Raw genomic sequence first — 19,710 nt, forward strand, 5'->3', positions numbered from 1 at the left:
GAAACCTGGCGGCAGCAGGATGAATACTTTAGTTTAAATGAATCACACCCCTGAGTCATATTACCTGTCAGAATCCCCGAAGCACAGGCTCAGGAGGAGTGGCAGCAATGTTTCACTCTGGATTATCAATCAACCAAAGACCCAGACAGAGTTTGAATTCATTCGAAACTCTGACTCTGAGCCTCGTACACCTTAACGGGAAAACACAAGAAGCTGGCACTTATTTAGAGTTTCTACTGAATAGCTGAGACTTTTGATCTGACTTAGAGCTCAGTTCTGATAACAATTATTATAGTGTGATTTTAACATTTATGTAGACGTTGGAAATGACAACATCAACATTGCATTTAATGTTTTATTTAATGTTTTTAGTAGACCCAAATATTAAATTTAACAAAATTTAACTCAAAATAGTTTTATCACAGTTTGGATCCTCTTTTGTCTGACCATTTTTTCATAACACTAAAGTTTACGATAATGAATTACACAGCGCTGGATGAAAAATTTCTTTACAGTAGATTTCTTTCTGGTTACTGTCTCCTCTGTAAAAGAAAGCAACAAATCGGTAACACCTGACTTCCTGGTATAACTAGAATGATCAGGCAGGCATACTTTTGGTTTCTAGAGTTTATAAAAGTAGAATGGGAGACAGATCCTTCAGCTTTCTTCCTGTTAAAAGGGAGTGTTTTCCCCCCGTGCTTCCTGGTAGGGTCTTTAACTTACATTCTGAGGTGGTGCTTGTTGTAATTTGGTGCTACATAATTAAACCTGAATCAAATGCAGTCATTGTCTCTCCAACACAATAAATAGATATTTTACCGATAATACCACTGATTTTTTTCCTTCACTTTTTGTTAATAGTTTAAGTTCATTTTAGCGGGTTTTAAACTTGCTAATTCTACAGAAACCACATTTAATTTAAAAAGTTTAAAGATTACAATCCTTGGCTTTTTTCTCTCTCCAGAACTCTTCATCCAGGTTCAGAGCATTGTTTGAACAAATGATGAAGTAATATTTAATACACAAGGCGCAATCTTCTTTCATTTTTTCCCCCATGTGCTCTGCACTGACTCCACAGTTCCATCTTTAATGTGACGACTCTTCACTTTAACCTCCTTTGTTTGCTTTTCCAGTGAGCCTCGTCATCTCTCCCAGCTGTGCAGATTGCAAGCACACCATCTTGAGTAAGACTTATGCGATAAACAAAAGAGGAAGATAAGCAGAAGGTTTTAAAGTGTCAATCAGAGTGAAAACTCTCAGCGTCATCCCTCTCTGGGGGGTCTCTTTAGATGTCCCTGTCTTTATATTTCACTCATGCCACACTGCCATTTGCATCTCAGGCGTGAACATGGATCAATCATTGTAGGGAGAGAAGCAGTGGAGCGAACGAATGAGGAAAGGTTTTAAAAATGTCCCAATGATTGGCTGCCTTGTCTGCCGCAATATTTCACGCCGAGTTCGGCAATCAGACGAAATCAGCTGAAAGGAGACTGCTTTTTGTTCCCGCAACACGCGTTCGGGTAGCAGGCTGCTATGTGTTTTGCACTGCAGGCTCTATTGTGAGATTCAAAAATCAATTAAACTGATCTTAGTTAATAAAGGTGGCAACACTAAAAACACACAGCTCAGCCGCCTGGCGACACACGCTATCATTACTTCAGTGATGCCTGTTGCTCAGCTGCCTGTCAGGCTGAATTCCCCCAAACACAGTGTGTGTGTGAGGCCTTGCCCCACTTATCTCATCCATCAGAGAATTTCACTACTCCACCTGTCAGTCAGCAATCCCTCACTGTCAGGCAGAGTAGGGGGAAGCAACAGCCTGATCATCTATCGTGTTGTTTTATATATATATTTATATATATATAAAAAAAATATATATATATATATATTATTTGTGTGTGTGTGTGCGTGTCTGTGTGCGTGTCTGTATGTGTGGGGGGCATCCGTCAGGCAGTTAGTGACACTGTTGATGTCTCAGTTGGTGTCAGCAGCTCCACTTTTCATCCTAAATGTGTCTGCAGTGGGGGCTGCAAGCCTTTCCAAGGCCATCACGCTTTGATCTTTAAGCAGTTTAAAAGAGCCCTAGTGGTGACATCATTGCTCCAGTTAATGTCTCTAAACCTCTCTGAGCAGCGTTCATCTCAAACAAATACTCTAACGTCACGCATTTTGATCAAATCTAAGAGATTTTTATTAATAAGCCCAAACCATACTGTGGTGTCTGCTTTCACATGCTCTTTTCTTTGAGCAGTTTCTAAAACATCACCTCCGAGGAGGATAGAGCTGGTTTATGTGCAGGAAAATAAGCCAACACCTTAATAGAGGTTTATCTAACCAGACATGCTAATATTTGTTTCCCATGATTTCCATTTAAAGTGACAGGAGTGGTGTGTAAACAGCTGGTGTCCCTGAAGGGGATGGAGTCGGGGGGGGGGGGGGGGGGGGGATGGAAAATACACACAAAACAGCCATCATCTTAATAGATGTTTACAGCAATGTTTGGATCTGGCTAAGCATTTGCACATCTCAGGGCAAACTGATCAAAAATGAAACCACCAGCTTCCAAGATTTAGATCTGAGAATGTAACTGACGGCTTCATGAAGTCTTCAAGGCGGTTATTCATGCTTACCATAGTTTATACAAGTAACCAATATGGAGATTTGCCGATCTCTCAACAGGCTTCCGCAGGGGTGTTTCTTTGGAGGTTAAATTGGAAATTAGCATTGCCCCAGTTCCCTTGGCTGAACATCAGTTGGGTTTTTCCATAATGTTTGTGGATTATTGCAGAAAATAAAAGTAGAAAATACTATTTTTGATGCTTAAATGTTCTGTTCAGAAAGATCATGTCTACAAATTAAAGCAGTGTAGATGTAGATATAGATCTGAAGCTTAAGAAATAAACGCTAATGTTATTATTATTATTTTATGTATATATAGTACACATGTAACATTCATTTAATTTTTTGTAACATTTGTTTACATTTTTGGTACAAAGCTAGATTATAACAAAAAATTCAACAACATTTTTTTTGTTGTTACATTTACATTGTAACAATTTTTGTTAGTTTGTTAGTTTGTTACGAAAAATGTTACCAACTAACTTTGTTACGAAAAATGTAAACAAATATTCCAAAAAATTCAATGAATGTTACATGTGTACTATATGTACATAAAAAACTGTTTTTTGTAAACTGACCATGAATAACTTGACCTCATATAATATTATACTAAGTATTTTTCAAATCATGTTGGCAGCTCTTTCTTCTGATAATACTTTCTTTAAAGAAATAACACATTTTGGGTTGGAAGAAAGGCAGATGTGAAATGTAAAAGTGAACTCATAGTTTAAGTATCATGTTATTTACAGTCCTCATATATCTGCATAATTTCCTATATGTCCTTTCTAAATACAAAGGCATACTTTTAAAGAAAAAAGAAATTTTATTTAAACTTAAAAAGGTCAGAGGTAGAAAGTAAAATGATATTTAGAATCCTCATATATAATTTGCTATATGTATATATGCTGAAAATACAAACAATGGCAGTAACAAACAGAACTTTAATAAAGAGCTCTATATATCATTACATAGAGCTATATAATTTTGAACTTCAGATCACTCTATTGACCTTGAAAGCGAGGTCAGAGGTCAAATGTGGTTTGACATTTTAAATCTTTATATGGTACTTTCTATATGCTGCCAACAGATACCACACTTGTAAGAGTCATAATTTCTAATTTATAAGCATTTTGTCAATTTTCAGCCTATAAATCATTAAGTTGACCTTAAAGATCTTGGTGGATATAAACCAAATTTTAATGTATTTTTAACATGACCTCCCTCTGCTCCCCAACAAAGTTTTAGCAGAAACTTTAGTTCCATTCAAACCTTTTCCAATGATCGTGTTTGCAGACAGAATGACACGCACGCACAAAAACGCTACTAAAAAGATAACTCCGTGAAAAATGTTCTCAGTCAATGTTATATGGATTAAAATGACTACTGCAGATATTTAAGACTGAGCTATCAAATATTTTACATTGTGCTAAATCAGTAATGTAACATATTCTGTAAAATCATATTTTTGTAGTGACTTACCTGTGACAACCTGTGGCCTTCATTGATGACCCTGATTAAGGCCACAAGGAGAAGCCGTTGGTCAGTCAATAAAGTTGTTCCTCTTCCCTTAAGTGTTGCTGGAGTTCCTGCATTGTTACCTGTGACAACCACATGTTGACCAAAACACAAAATACAAAAGTGCTTATTAATAAGCTGAGAAAAAATATAGTATCAAATAGAAAAACAATGAAGTGTGAAAATAGAACCTTGTCTTGTCCTGTCCCCTGTCAGTCTTCCATCAGGTTTATCCATGATGTGAATTTGCAAATAAAATGGCAAAACCTAAAGATTTCAATGGCTCGTAGTAAAGCTAGCTTCCCCAGACAACAGCCATTTGTGATTCCAAAAGGTAGTAATTTAAGCTGGATGCAAACAGGCGATAGGAGACATTTGATGGGATACAAAAGTGATCTTTTCACTTGCAAGTGAATGTTGCCCTAGATGGAACGCCACTGTTGTTTATTTTGTTTGCTTTTTTTTCTTTGTACCAGGCTGTAGACATTGCCGCTTTCATCATGGCATCATTTTTCGGCCCCTAAGGTTGCCACTTTTTCAAAGCTTAAAGCTGAGCTGGTTTGACACGATGATGTCACCAACAACGTTTGTAGTCTGAAATACATCATAGTTTACTGACATATTAAAAGTAGATTGAGAAGAGGAAACCAGAAATGCAAAATACTAACTAATTTCTGGGATTTAAGACTCATTCCTGTAGTATTTAATAACCACAATACCAGCTTTGTGCCCTTCAAAATAAAAGCATGTAAGCTACAGAAGTGATAATTTTTTGCTCAGTATTATACAGAGAAAATCTCTTCTGCAAAAAGATATATTCAAATGTAGTGAGGGTACATGTCATGGGTACATGTCATCTGGTCATTATATAGTCTGTGAATGTCAAAGACACCCATGATCCTAATTTCGATAGATGGTTAAGAAAATGTCAAAAACAAATTTAAAAATGCCAGTACCAACATCTGTGTCCAAGTTCATGACTGATATTATTTATTCAAATATATTCTGAATATGAAAATAAGAATTATTGATCATTTCAGCTCGCCAAAATAGAAAACAAAATATGACTAATGTGGTAAAATGCAAAGAACTCACTGTAACCTTTCTGAATAATTACAGCTTCAGTGGTTTGCAGTAGAAAACGCCAGAGAGCAGACTTCCTGTGTCCAAGCTCACTGACTAAAAATGTCTCCAAGCCACAGCAGAGCAAAGGACATTTAGAGAGGCACCTGGAACCCGAGGGACACATTGTAGAGAGGCTGCTTTATAGGCTACAGTGCAATGCAATGCATTCAGGCAGGCGACGGTTTTTGAGACCAGTGTGAAACAAAACGTATGCAGAAAGATTTCAGAGCTGTGGTGAAAAATTGAACCGGAAACGCCAAAAGTCGTTAGAAGACAGATGACAATTCCACCTACGTTTGCCATGAAACAACTCAACACAAATTCCATCTGCATTTTCCTTAGATTTACATTCTCCCCTCACCCTTCTGCATCTGCATTTTGAAATGTGCTTGTCCTCACCAGGATTCGCTCGGTCACAGATACTCAGACAAACCAAACTTTTTGTCAAACAGTATTTATTGATGTCAGTGAGAGGAGAACAGAACAGATTCAGTAAGGACGTGAGACATCCATGTGTATCTTTCACGTGTGGTGATTAGTTACTTTGTAAGATGCTGGACACTATTCAGATTACCACAGATTTCCTTATCACAGTGAATGTCTTCCATGTCTTTAAGCTCTGGCAGTTTCCACTGACTGAAGAGTTAAATGTACTGCAGTCCCATTTTGAGGATTAATATTTTTTTTCAAGACTATCTTAAAACAATGCTCATATGAATAAAGAAATGACTTTAACATTTCCTCCTGTCCCAGCTAAACATTATTGGATACGTCCGTGGCAGCGTTCCATAGCCACACAATCGCAACATCTCCAAAATTTGCACTCTTTTAGTACCACACTTCATTCGTCTGTCTCTTTAACATCTTTCTGTGCTACTCTTGAATGGAAAATTAAAGCACAAACAGGTATACAACTCCTGAACATGACGTTTTGCTTTACACTTTGTATTTAGTTCCTCCATCACTTATACTGAAACCACATTTGAAAGCCAATGTTAACGCGATGGTTTAATACACCAAGAAAAAAAAAGTTTTGTCATGGATATTGATGCCTTATTATTGTTTAAAGATGGATATGAAAAAAAATATACACCTTACTTTTAAGTTGTTGCTCCAATTACCCACGCATACTGGTGGTGATGTGCTTGATTGTTAGCAATGGGGGAAAAGAAATAAGGACAGAAGGAAATAACAGTGTGTCAGTATGTCAGTTCCACCAAACCAAGCACCTGGTTTGGTGGAACCGTTTTTAGAAACTTGTCGAAACTACTCACAAGCCCTTAGACCTACATGAACAGAAGTATGGGTAAACTGTTTTATCTGGTGGGCTAGCTACAGTTATGCTAGCTAGCCAGGGATGTGTTAGCATATATATTATATTTCATCTGGGCTCTTTGCCTTTTATGGACGTAATATTCCCTTGTGGTTATGCATAATTTTATTCAACAAAGAATTTTAATGAATTTGGGGAAAGTATATTTAGAAACTTCTGAGCGTGCTAACTGATAGCTATAGCTAGCTAGTGGGAAAGCTCAGTCAATAAAATAACTTTTTTGTTGTAAGTGTGCAAAACTTGTTCAAGTTAGCCAAAATTTAGACTTTGGACTTCAGATTGCTCTAAATGCTTTATTTCTGCCAGTTTGCTCTATTCTTGGATTGGTATGATATCCTACAGAAAGGATGTTCCTAATATGACCATCACAGGCACACAAACCAGAAGAAAGGTGTCTTAAGGGGAGTTGGAAAGTAGGTAAAGTGAGTTTTTTCAAACAGAGGATGAACTGAGAGGCTGCATTAAGGCCCAATATTTAATAAATAAGAATTGCTTTTAACTGTGACTCATGCAAATCTACTCTACTTGAATGCAAGACTAAAATATGGAACTGGAAATTAACATGAGATATCCCCTTTAACTTTGCACAAACTATGATTTTTGAGTTTTGCTCATAATCTATTAGAGGAAGTTAAATAAAGCTGGACAGTACAATAAAACGACAACAGCTTCCTTCTTTTCCCCCTCCAGCTCCCTGAAAGGTCAGAACTCACTGAATGGATTGATTTTGCCATGAATGTTTTCACTGCTGCTATTGACAGCCACAAGGGCAAACATTACTGGCTAATTTATACTCTGAAAACTGCTTATCTGACATTCAGTCTGCATCTTGATTTCTTCATATTGTCTTCGAAATACTGCATACTTTTAACACACATGTGGCTTCAGAAGACCCTCTCAGCCTGTAAGCATCCAGTTGTTAGCTTTACGTCTTCAGACCTGTTGCCTCCATAGCATTTCAGAAAGGAGCTCAGGTAATATTTTCTCCCAGGGATGCTCTAAATTATCTGGAGCATTTGTTTCTTCACACTAAGGTATCACACACGCACTAATGACAGCAACCTCCAGGTGAACTTAAGTTCAAATAAATATACAAAAAGGATCTTTGACTGAAGTAACAGAACAACAGGTTGCAGATAAAGCCACTAATGTTGCACCTATTCAAAAGAACAGAAACCAAGTTGATCATATTCTTTACTGTAAACTATATTCAGTGACTGTCCAAGGATGTGCTGCAGCGTGATTAGTCGGGGTATAAGATAAAGCCAGAGAAGGTGCTGTATTTGTTATTATTTCCTCCATGAGCTTTGCCGCCGTCGAGCTTGACGTAGACCTCATCTCCAGAGTCCAAATGCAGTACAGCACTGTTGCTGGCGTAGTCATAGTTCTGGTCTGCATCCTGAGCTATGGCACTGGCTCGAACCTGGTTAAAGAGAAAGAGAGAGAAAGAGTTCCTGTAACGAACACTGAAATAGGACTAAGCAGAAAAGTTCACATATACCTGAGAGGCAAAGGGAAGCAGCAGTGGTGCGTAAAATGGATAGATTCCAACTTTTAGCTACCAAGTGTGAGGTTAAAGGGACGTCAGGTTAAAAAAAACGTGGAGGAAAATAGAATAGAGCAAAATCTGGCCCTAAGTCTGAACTGAACCCTGAACTAATGATGTCAACCCTCCTGTCTGACCCCACATCCAACTGAAGCTGTCTCATCTAAATGGGATTTACGCATGAGTGCTACCGTCAAACAGAGCGCACAGACAGGCTTATAGAGAACTAGAAATACCGCTGGTGTTATGCTAAAAACATTAAAGATATATCTGCTTCCACAATTCGTTTGGAGTCCTGTACCTCCGTGTGCGCTTTTGGTGCGTAAAATATGTATTTCGGCACGAGGAAAAAAGCCATTTTATGTATATCTACATAAACTTGAATAGTTATGAATTTACTTTATAAACTGTTAGTGCTCCCGCTTTTCCCGTCTGAAGCTACCCCCCTACCTGCCCGTTCTTGCACAGGTCGGCCCACATGCTCGTCCCGTCTCCTCCTCGCATCAGCACATGATAAGTGAAGAAATAGATCCCGGACACATGGCAGGTGAACTTCCCGGTGCTCGGATCGTAGTGGTTCCCCAAGTTTGTAATCACGTCGTCAAACTTTAACACCTCATATCCTTCGTGCGGATTTTTCAGACCGACGTAGAAAGCGATCCTGAAACCGCTTGCAGTGGCGTTGGCTACCTCTGTCTCGCCGTTGTCACCCCCGGCACCTCCGGTCAGCGCAGGGAAGGATAGTTTTACGTCGCCGCGCTCTCCCGGTGGGCCCCTGGGACCAGGGGGTCCCGGTTCGCCCGGCGGGCCCCTGGGTCCAGGTTTACCCGGTCGCCCTGGCTCCCCGCGGCTCCCTTGCGCCATCGGCGGCAGCGGAGCTGCCCCGTTCAGGTTCTGGATCACCTCCATGGCCGTGGCGCCTCCCGGTTTGGGACTGTACGGGTCGCAAACCATCCGGCAGGTGCCCATCATCTCATAGTAATGAGCGGTGGTTTTAGAGGTGCGGATCAGCAGTAATGGGACAGCGATGGCGAGAACTAACAAAACCATCGCGACGGCGGTCACCAGAAACACCACGGACCACTTCCTCCGCGCCGTTCGGGGACCAATGGAAGATAAAAAACCCGAGGAGCGGCTCTGGGGAGGAATCGTGACAGAGGACAGAGTGGGGATTCAAGAAGAGAAAAACCAAAACAGGTGAAGTTCAGTAAGTGCGCGTAACTCGCTCCTGCTTTTCTAATTGGAGTCTTCTAGCCCGTGGGCAGCGGATATGACCGGAGAGAGGGTGCGCGTCTTGTCTGGCTGGGTGCGCGCGGACAGATGCCTCCAGCTGTCAGAGTTAGAAAGGATGAGACCGGAAGACAGAGGATGTGGCCTTCAAATTAAAACTCTTTTCTACCGACCGATGAACGAGTAATATCGAGATTAGAGAAGAAAACTGAGCGATGCAAACGATGTTTACAGCGCTTAGTGATGCGAGTGAGAACCACGAGGCTGCACTGCGCCGTTAAGACGCGTCAAGAAGTTAAGGCGCGCAACTCACTGAAGGTCACGTGGTGTGTAATTGTACTTAAAGTTCAGAAGTGATTACTTTCAGTGGTCGAAATAAATATTTGCTGGAGCGTTACTTTTAACTTTGCAGATGTATTACACTAAATGTCGAATACAGCAAGTACAGTAGGGTCAAAGCACCACGAGGCCACTGTTGTACTGATTTGACGCCACGTATATGATAGATAAATCTGAACTGAATCTAATCAGTAAATAATCCATGTTAATAAGCCACCGAGCAGTAATTCACTTAGTTGAATTAGTGTCAGACCGACGTCCTTACACACTGAATATTACCCTGGGAAAATGAAATGCATTACTTGGACTTTTAACAGAGTGTTTCTGTACAGTACTCTCCTGTTTTTTGTTTGTTTGTTTTTTGTTTATGTTTTTTACAAAAGTAACATCGCGTTATCTCCATTACTTTATCTTTATATTACACTGCTACCTCAGCTACAGTACAGAGGGGTGTGCTGTAATTGTTACTTCACTTCACTACTTGTTTTCTCGATCCCAACGACACAATGAAAAAATCTGTCTGTCAATGTTTAAAAAAAAAAGGTTGTGGCAAACATAAGAAAGGACCTGAGTCATTGCATCATTGGAAATATGACTATAAAATGTGTTAAATAATATGCACTAGAAGCTCTTTTGCTAATTATTGATCTAAAGCACGAAAGCTCAAAGTGATTTGGTCCATTTTTTTGCCTATTATTCCCAGAGTTATATATTATAACACTTTATAATATGGCCTCTTGACTGAGGGTGTAATTTCTCTCAGTTTTAGTATTTATATGAATTTACAGTATAATTATATTAACCTACAAATACTTAAAGGTAGGGTAACAAGTCAGGTCTATACAGGAAACAAAGAAATAATTACAATGTAAGTCAATTCAAGCAGTCTAAAAGCATTTTTAAGTAACGCGTCAGTAATTTTAGGTGGTTCATGAGTCATTTTAAGTATTGCATAACATCAGTTATTTAAAGGAAAGGAGATAAAATGATTGTGTAAGTAAATAATAACAGTCGTGATCACAAATAAAATATGGTCAAATAAAAGGACAGTTGAATATGAGAACATCTGTCATACACTTCAACATAATGAATATTAAAGAAAGATGTAAAGAAGAAAGATCAATCCACAATATAATATAGCCCGAGCCCCAAAAAGTACAGCATACTTACCATGTAAGACGGGGAAATTTCATTTAATTCATTATTTTAAGGCATTTTACTGAAATCAAACCCCTTAGAATTTAGATCTAAAATGCTTCTTTTAGACTTTTTGAACCCCTTCTATCAACAAAGAAATGAAAACTTCATGTCTAGTGATAGTCATGTTTACAGCAGAAGGAGGTCTTAATAGGCGGTTTTGATTCTCTTCATTTTTTTTTAAACTTTCAAATAATAATATCACCAACATCGGATACAGTTTAAAAGAGCTTTCATTTCTGCAGGCGTAACAGGAAATGCTCTATTTAGTTTTCAGTGACCTGACAAAAAGGACCAGCCATATAAAGTTTGCACAGATGTTATTCAAAATGTCAATGACTGGCAGTGTTTACATCTCGCAGTCTTGTAGCGGACTGCTTCAATCCATGCGTACATACACCGCCTTAAAAAGCCACATGACTGCATATTTGTTTACAAATTTTCTTTATGTAGGCGGAATAAATTACAGGGGAAAATGTATTCATTCATTCCCTTGATGGAAATGAGGTTTTATAAAATAGATTTATTCTTCTGTTGAGACAAATTAGTGGAAAGTTTGGGGGCTTGAATTGTCTCCTCCTGATCCGTCAGCTTTTAAAAATGTTTTGTTTTTTTACTCACTTTGGCTTCATGCAGTCTGTCTGCACAGATGCTGGATTTTGCACTAATCATCATAAATACATGAAGTAGTTAATTACTCTGTAGTCAAATGCATTAAAGACGCACGTTACTTCTTATTTATTTATATATTTGTTGTTGTTGTTTTGTTTTTTTTAGACTAAAGTCAAATTTAATGAAGAGCAGCTAAACTCATGACCAAATATTTGACTCACGAGGAGATCTTTCAAAGTCACATCAGATGGCTGAGGGCAGGTTTGCAATGGTGACGTCATGTGACTGACATCATGTTTGCATCGGTCACTTTACACACACACAGACACACACACACACACACACACACACACACACACACACACACACACACACACACACACAGGAAGTGGAGCACAGAAAGCAGGGTGGTGCGGGGTGGTGGTAGGGGGGTCAGCTAATATATGCAGGATGTGGACCAGAGATGTCTAACTGCTGTCGACACCTTCAGCAATAAGCTCCCCGTGGCTGCAGGGACACATTTGATGTCTTGCTTCACATCGAGCACCACGGGCCTTGAATTTAGATTTCGATTGTCTGGCAAATTAAAATTCTTGACGTGCATGGGCAATCATTACTCTATTGCATACAGATTTGTCTTAAATGCCTCGACAGCCTCTCTTAATATCTCCCCGCTGAGGCTGCTGGCCTCCGCTTACTATGTGCTTTATGAGCTCGTCAGTGGAAATAAGACTATTGTTAATGCCATTCACTGGTTGTTTGTTAAGACTTGCAAGCTTTTGAGAGACTCAATAAAGAGGACCCATGCTCACTGAAAATAAAAAGCATCTATTGATTTCCTTTTCAAGCTCAGGCCCTGAAACACTTCAAAACAGCAGGTCAGCGGAGCTAAGCACCTGGAATTGGAGCACGGGCCTCTCATCCACGACAGAGGCTTTAAAGCTCAAGGCAATGTGGAGAAATCTTCAGAGGCTGAAGGCGAGGCTTAGCCGAAACCCTTGTGCTGCCTCCCCCTCCAAGCAATTCCAGCTTGTGCTCAGCTCATCTCCGACTCCCCCGAACATTGGTCCGGCTGGGTTTTTCTTATCTGAAGGTGAAATCATAAATGAAATTGGGGTTAAAATTTGTGGACGTGACTGTCCTGGCAAAGCTGAAATTTTGTGTTTTCCTCTAACTGAAAGGAAACAGGAAGTAATTAATAGAAAAAGAAAACTCTTAAAATAAGTATGCATGAAGGCGCACAGAGCACAATGTGATCCCCGACTGCAGAAATGACCTTTACCCAGGATTAGTACAGTGAACTGTATCCTCAGGCCATGGTGAGCCATGCAGGACACACTGTCCACATTAGGCACTGCGGCTTCTGAGAATATACTGCCCTGCAGCGCTGCCATGCTTCTAATCATGTTAGAGCACAGCTGTGTCGCGCACATGAGCCATACATTGAGACGAAGGAGGCGACGCATTATTAGGTTCCTGTCTAAATTGGGTGTAATCAGGGAAGACAGTAAACTAATATAATACCATACAGAAATTTCAACAAAGCAAAACCTGTGGTCACTCTGAGAGATCAGCTTAGGTAATGAAACACACGCAAATAAAGAAGTAATCTTCTCATAACTGGAAATGCATCTATGACATCTTCAGAGATCTGTTCAGGGTTAGACTGACATCTACGTCTCTACATGGAATATTCACCTAGTTGTCATACTCAAATGGAAATCTTATAAATGAGTAATATGAATGACAAAATATGTGTAAGATAGAAAGAGCTGACTTGTAGGTTCTGACATCTTTGTTTACCACGTATACAATTTACCATAAGTTAAAAAAAAAAAAACACATGTAAATACACAAGTATTAAGAGCATAATTTTATATCTTATATTTAAATCAGTTCAGCACAGTTTTTAATACTTTTAATTTGGTCTCTATTTTCCTACAAAGGCAATTCTATACTCAGTAATTTTGTTGAATTGCTAAACCTCTACAAAACTGTAGAACACGGTGTTTATAATCTGTTTTATTTTTGATCATAGACTGTATATAAAAGATGGAAACAACTAAATAAAGTCCTGCCTTCTTTCTAAGGGCCAGCAGGGGATAACTCCCGTGGTTTCAAAGGGAAATCTGCATACAGAGTGCTGCAGGAATAAGTCCAAAAACCTGGAAAGGAGTTGCTGTTTTTTTTGAAGAAGCACAAACTTTATTGCTTTTTATTGTTTTTTTTCACTTGTTTGTTTGTTTGTTTTGGGGGGTAGGGGTGGCAGTGGTTATACCACAAAGCAGCATATGTGTCAGATGATTCCATTAAAAATACAGAAGGAACCAGCAGCACAAACAATGTCTAAAGATTCATTTCAGAGCCTAATTAATAGACGTCCAGCTAGCTAACAGCCATTCCACCTGTCACACCTGCCACGCCCTTATCTTAAAGACTTATCATAAGTTAATGGCTTTGTTACCAAAAATATATTTTTAAAAAATCAGAATCAATTACCCTGGGCTTCTAAACACATCTCACACAAGCTTCCTAAGTCTGTCGCTGGGTAAGTTGGGCATTTTAACATGGGGGTCTGTTTGACTCACTTTTGTAGCCTGCCTCCAGTGGCCATCAGAGGAATTACAGTGTTTGGCATTTTATTTTCCAGCTTGGTCTTATTAGTGATTCACATAAACTAACTCCCTTGAATTATAATGACATTGTTGTGTGCTGAACAGTGTTGGTTAAGTCACATGAAAATAGTGTTTAGTTACTAATTACTGATTACTTCTCCAAGAAAGTAATCCCATTGCTTTACTGACTACTTATTTTCAAAAGTAACTCGTTACATTATTAGTTAGGTCCTTTTAAAAACATGATACACAACCTGAATATGTAATAAAGAAATAGACCTTTCAACCAAATTCCGTTTTTCCTGCGTAATCCGTCATATAAAATTGAATCAAATGAAAAAGTGTCTTTTTAAAACTTGTATTATTAGTTTTAATCTTTTAACTTTATGCACATTGCACGAAGCAAAAATTAAATTATATCCAACAGTCTTTGACTTAACATTTAAACGTGGTTCACCCCATTTCTGGCGGATAGAACACTTTTAGCTTCAGCTGGAAACTTCCGGTCAGATGTAGCTAAATTGTCATGTGGAGTCCCACAAGGATCGGTTTTGAAGTCTCTTGTTATTTTCACTATGTATTCTTCCTTTAGGCCGTATCATTAGCAGTTTCAAAATTATTTCCTCTCTCTGTCTTTTGATGCTCAAATCAGGTCTGTGACCCCTGCTGCTTTTTTTCATTGGAGAAATATTGGTAAACTTAGGACTATTGTCTCCAAAGGTGAACTGGAGATGCTTGTCCATGCCTTCATCTCCTCCCTGTTAGACTATTGTAACGCAATCTTTTCCTGTCTGTCTATTGCTTCCTTAAATTGTCTTCAAGTGGTCCAAAATGCAGCAGCAAGGCTTTTAACCCACAGTAATAAATTCTCTTTTGGTAGAGATATCAGTTTAAAATCCTTACTTTTACATTTATGTCTTTACAAGGTGAGGCCACACCTATGTCACTGAGCTTCTTCAAACCTACTCTCCAAAGAGTAGATCCACTGATAGTGGTCTTCTGACTATTGCACAGACCCGTTTGAAAACGAAGGGGGATCGCACTTTTCAAACCCTAGCTCCAGTACTTTGCGTAGTGGGGGAGTTTAACTTCCCACTATGCACCATCGACTCTGTGGCTTCTTTTAAAAAACAGCTTAAAACACATCTGTTTAGACAGGCATTTGAGTAATGATCACGTGTAATATGTTGTTTTATTTGATGTTTTTATACTTCCTTTGTATAGTTTTATTGTTTTGTTTGATATGCTTTTATATTCCCATGTGAAGTGCTTTGTAATAGCTTCCTGTCTTAAAAAGTGCTATATAAATACATGTTACTCACTTAGTTATACTAAACCTATTTTCTGCATATTGCAGCATATACAATAAAATAAGTTTTTGTGTTTACAAGTAAAACAGATAAAAAAAAAAATAGAATCAAAGATTCAGCATCACTGAGTCCTGTCACTCTTAAATCTATTGCCACCTGTTTAGCAGGAGTGGGGCACGTGGAGGTTTGCCCGGTGCCACAGCGGTTATGTCAGTGGGGGGATCCGGGGGTTTCTCTGTGAATTTCACATTCCCGTGGCAGCGTGCTCGATGCTTGCTCAGATTTGAAGTTTAATTTTTCGCTGTAGAAAGAAGTTTTCTTCTCACGTCGAGTGTACAGCCAACACTAATGTTTTTAGCACTTTTTACGTAATCAAAGTCAAAGTAATGTCAGTACGTCCACGCTTTAAATGCTGCATGGTCGTACTCTCTCCCGCACTTCATATTATCCATTGTTGATCTGCACACATCTGTTACCATGGACGTCGCACGCTCGTACGTCATTGTCATGAGACACTCTCACAAACAAAATCACGGTTTAGTAACGCAGTAAAGCAGTGTGGTTACGGGAAAGTCGCAGTAATCTAATTACATATTTTGCAATAGTAATCCCTTACGGGGGACTTGAAAAAAGTAATCAGATTACAGTAAAGCATTACTTTTAAAGCTCTATTAGATATTGTGTTTTTATTACGGCATTAAAAAAGGAAGTCAGAAAACTGCTAACGCCGTGTCCGAAGCTTTAGTTAGCCAAAAGGTGTATTTACTGAGAGTAAAATGTTGCAGCGTGTTACTGCAAATGTGCATGAGAAACCTGTAACTGAACCACAACAGGACAGCGAGGAGAACTGCAACATCAGCTCCTGTCTCAACGTGTGACCCCAATCCCCGGTGAAGGGCACTAGAGACACCTCTGCCCCTGATGGCTCTGATAGAAGCGCCTTCCTGCCTGCAGCACTTTGACACTGAGGTCCTGTCAGATGTTAACATTGCATCGCTGTACCTGTCCACCTGCAGGCAAACTTTTTGTGACCTTGCCTTTTGTCGCCTGCCACAATATCTCCCATCCAAGCCCGTTTGACTCATGATGAATTTTGCTTTGCTTTCATTCACTTAGCCACATAGACAAGGCAATTCGTAGCACTTGATATAATTTTTAATATTAGAATCCATAAAAAGAGTACTATTTTTTCCTTTAACAAATGTGTAAACAGTCTACTGGATCAGAATACCCTGCATTCACCAGTAATCGATACATATTCATGAAATCTCAACATCATATACTTGTATATTAAAGATATAAACAAACTAGAGGCCATAGCTGAGTGAGGGTGAGGGAGAAAGACTGTGTGTTTGTGTGTGGTGGCACTGATGCAGCACAGCGAGCCGCGGGGATTCAACCTTTTGCAAGTGGCAAAGGCAGACATGATGAAGTCATGTTGACAGTGCGTGTCCTGCGGTCAGGCAGCTTTTAAACACAGATTTGCTTTTGCTTTTCTCTTCTAATCCCAAGGCCAGTGTATCAAATACTCCGATTTTATAGCAATAGGGAAAATGTGAGGCGCCACTATCTAATATACTGTTACTACTCCTTCATCAGGCAGACCTGGCAGTTTGGGATGAGTCTCTAAAATTATTTTTATAATTGAGTCCACAGCTACAGTAGCATTTCTGTAAGGCTGGAACATAGACTGTATATAAAGGATAGCCGAGGCTGTTGTGTCGCCACACATTAGCTGCGAAGATTCAAGCTGAGCGTTGTCGCCGTTGGCTTCTCTGTGTTTTGTAAATGAACACGAAGAGCAGTCAGCAGACTTGAAACTGAGCATACCATGTGCTCAAAGCGTACCCCTGCATTATATTCCTAACATAGCGTTCAACAAGACTAGCATGTAGTCACCAGGGCAGTGTTTATAGTGTTTTCCGTGGTGCTGTTCAGCTGTGTGCTGTTAATGTTTAGTTGTTTACAATGATCTACAATCTACAGCTTAAATGTCAGACATTATAAACTGTCCTCACCCAGGAAACAACCCCTCATAATGTGTGCTGTTGTCTTCACCTTGAGTTGGGAGAGGACTTTACACCCTGGTATTCTAGAAAAGTGACATTTCTAATGCTTTAATGTTGAAAAAAGCTATTTTAACCCAAACTATGATCTGTTTCTAACCTTTAGTTTAGGTGCCCACCTGTCATAGAATGAAGGGCGAGGTAGACCCTGGACTGGTTTCCAGTCTGTCACACGGCCGACCTAATAAAACAGAGTGGAAATCTGGGCATGGACGCACCAACCAATATGATTGTTAAGTTGGACAACTTGTCGGGGTATTAACTGATTAACACTAAACTGTACAGAATCGAATTTTGAGCTAATAATGGCACAAAATGAAACGCTGGGAAATCACTGAAGTATAATCACTGTGTTATACTCTGCCTGCTCATTTGCCGTAACTGGCTCAGGAAGTGGGGCCCAGATAATGGGAACTGTTGAACTGGGAGTTGTTTAAATCTTATCTGCCTCAGCAAACTATGTAACATGTCACAGTGGTCCAGAGCAGCTCTTTAGTTATATTCTCCCCCCAGCATGTCTTCTACTGTTATTTATCCTGATGATTCACTGTCGTATCTTTTTTTGTTTCTTTCCCTGAAGCTCCACATAATCCAGTACAACCTTACTGCGGTTACATAATCATCCCCCATTTCCAAATGAATTGAACAAACTAATATGAGGACTGTTTTAATGCTTGGATGAAAACCCTTTGCAGTCAATTGAATGCCTGACGCGCAGAAGTCATGAACAAGACCAAATGCTGTGTTTCCGCCCTTGAGATGCTCTGCTGGGCCTTCACTTCAGCCTCCTTCAGCTGCTGCTTGTTTGTTGGTCTGAATTCAGTTTTGTTTTTAATAATTGAACAGCATGTTCTATTGGATGGAGATCAGGTGTCTGATTTGGACACTGAGGAATATCCAATTTATTTGCCCTTAACAATGTTGGATTGCTTTGGCAGCATGTTTCCATCATGCACTTTTACTGTGAAAGACTGTTTTCTGATCCCATCATTCCATCATTTTTCCAGAACCTGGTTGGCTCTTTTAGATGTTTTTAAAATCTTATCTGGCCTTCCTGTTTCTGAGTGTACCGGTGATTTGCACCGTGCTATGAACCCTCTATAGTTCCATTCTTGAAGCATTGATTGAGTGTAGATTTTGACAGTGACAAAATTACCTCCACAAGTTTGTTATCTTCAACGATGCGAAGACGTTTTTCTTAACCATGTAAGCAAATCTCTGCTTTGATCTTCTACGCCTATTGATTTAGGTTTCGTCCTGTTTTTTTTTACAATACAAAAGTGACTGATGCTGTGAGTTGGTGCTATATAAACAAAATTCAATTAAATTGAACAGCCTGATGATTTGGCCACTCTTTGAATTTTGCCATTTCTGATAGGAGGATGTGTATGTATGTGTGGCGTTGATATTTATTTGGAACTCAAGTTGAGAGTTACAGTGAACAGCTACCAAATGCAAGTTCAGCTAATTGGGCACTGTAAGTAAACATTAATGTAATTCACAAGGAGGTAAAGTAATACTCTTGCTAAATCCCTGAATTGAATTTAAGTCTGCACTTAAATCACATCATGATTGCTTGATTTACAATCCACTGTAGTGGTGTGCAGACAATAAAATACAAAAATGTATCATTGTCAATAAACCTATGAACATAATTGCATATATGGCACAAAAAGAAATGCACTTTTGGCTGGCCACTCCATTTCCTTGGCTCATGTGCAACCCTGCCCCTAAATGTATTATGTGAAAACTGGTATTGCACATGAGTTTAAACACTGTTTATAGTAATTACCTGTTTTGCAATGTAACAAACCAGGTATTAAGAGCTTTTCATGAAATAAAAATCATTATCCAACTTAAGTAACGTAACAATACTCATTTCTTCAGCACCAAAATGTGCTTAAACTATCTAAAGCAGGGATGTCAAAACGATTTTACATCATGGGTCACATTTTGTTCTTTAGTGGGCCAAACCAGTGAAAGTCCCCTTTCTGTCAGTCTAAATTTATTTAAATCCTCATTTAAAGCCAAATTAAAAATAATAAGAAAAAACCTGCAATTTCAGCGTGACGTAAATGTTTTACAGTTGATAGTGAAAAAACAGGAAGTTTTCTGTCATTTAGTTGTTTATCTCTTACATGATTAGTTGTTGTAGTATGAATAGCAACGGCAATGACAGAGGTCTATATCAGTGGAGAATGCT

At 39.1% G+C, this 19,710-nt stretch overlaps 1 protein-coding gene across 1 annotated transcript; it reads right to left on the reverse strand.

Moving 5' to 3' along the window:
• Positions 1 to 5,697: 5,697 nt before the first annotated feature.
• On the reverse strand, positions 5,698 to 9,646 carry LOC146492030 (complement C1q-like protein 2). Its single transcript, XM_085150858.1, has 2 exons — positions 8,589 to 9,646; positions 5,698 to 8,015 (listed from the first exon to the last, which is right to left on the reverse strand). Exons 1-2 carry the CDS (start codon positions 9,186 to 9,188, stop codon positions 7,836 to 7,838), a joined length of 780 nt encoding a protein of 259 aa, XP_085006984.1. The 5' UTR covers positions 9,189 to 9,646; the 3' UTR covers positions 5,698 to 7,835.
• Between the last annotated feature and the right edge of the window lie 10,064 nt (positions 9,647 to 19,710).

This window comes from Neolamprologus multifasciatus, chromosome 23 (assembly GCF_963576455.1).
Source record: "Neolamprologus multifasciatus chromosome 23, fNeoMul1.2, whole genome shotgun sequence".
Lineage (NCBI taxonomy): Eukaryota > Metazoa > Chordata > Actinopteri > Cichliformes > Cichlidae > Neolamprologus > Neolamprologus multifasciatus.

Coding starts and splice junctions, on each gene's coding strand:
- LOC146492030 (XM_085150858.1), bottom strand. CDS start 9,188: ATGGTTTTGTTAGTTCTCGCCATCGCTGTCCCATTACTGCTGATCCGC. Junction 8,016..8,588: donor ACCTGTGCAAGAACGGGCAG/GTAGGGGGGTAG, acceptor CTCTTTAACCAG/GTTCGAGCCAGTGCCATAGC.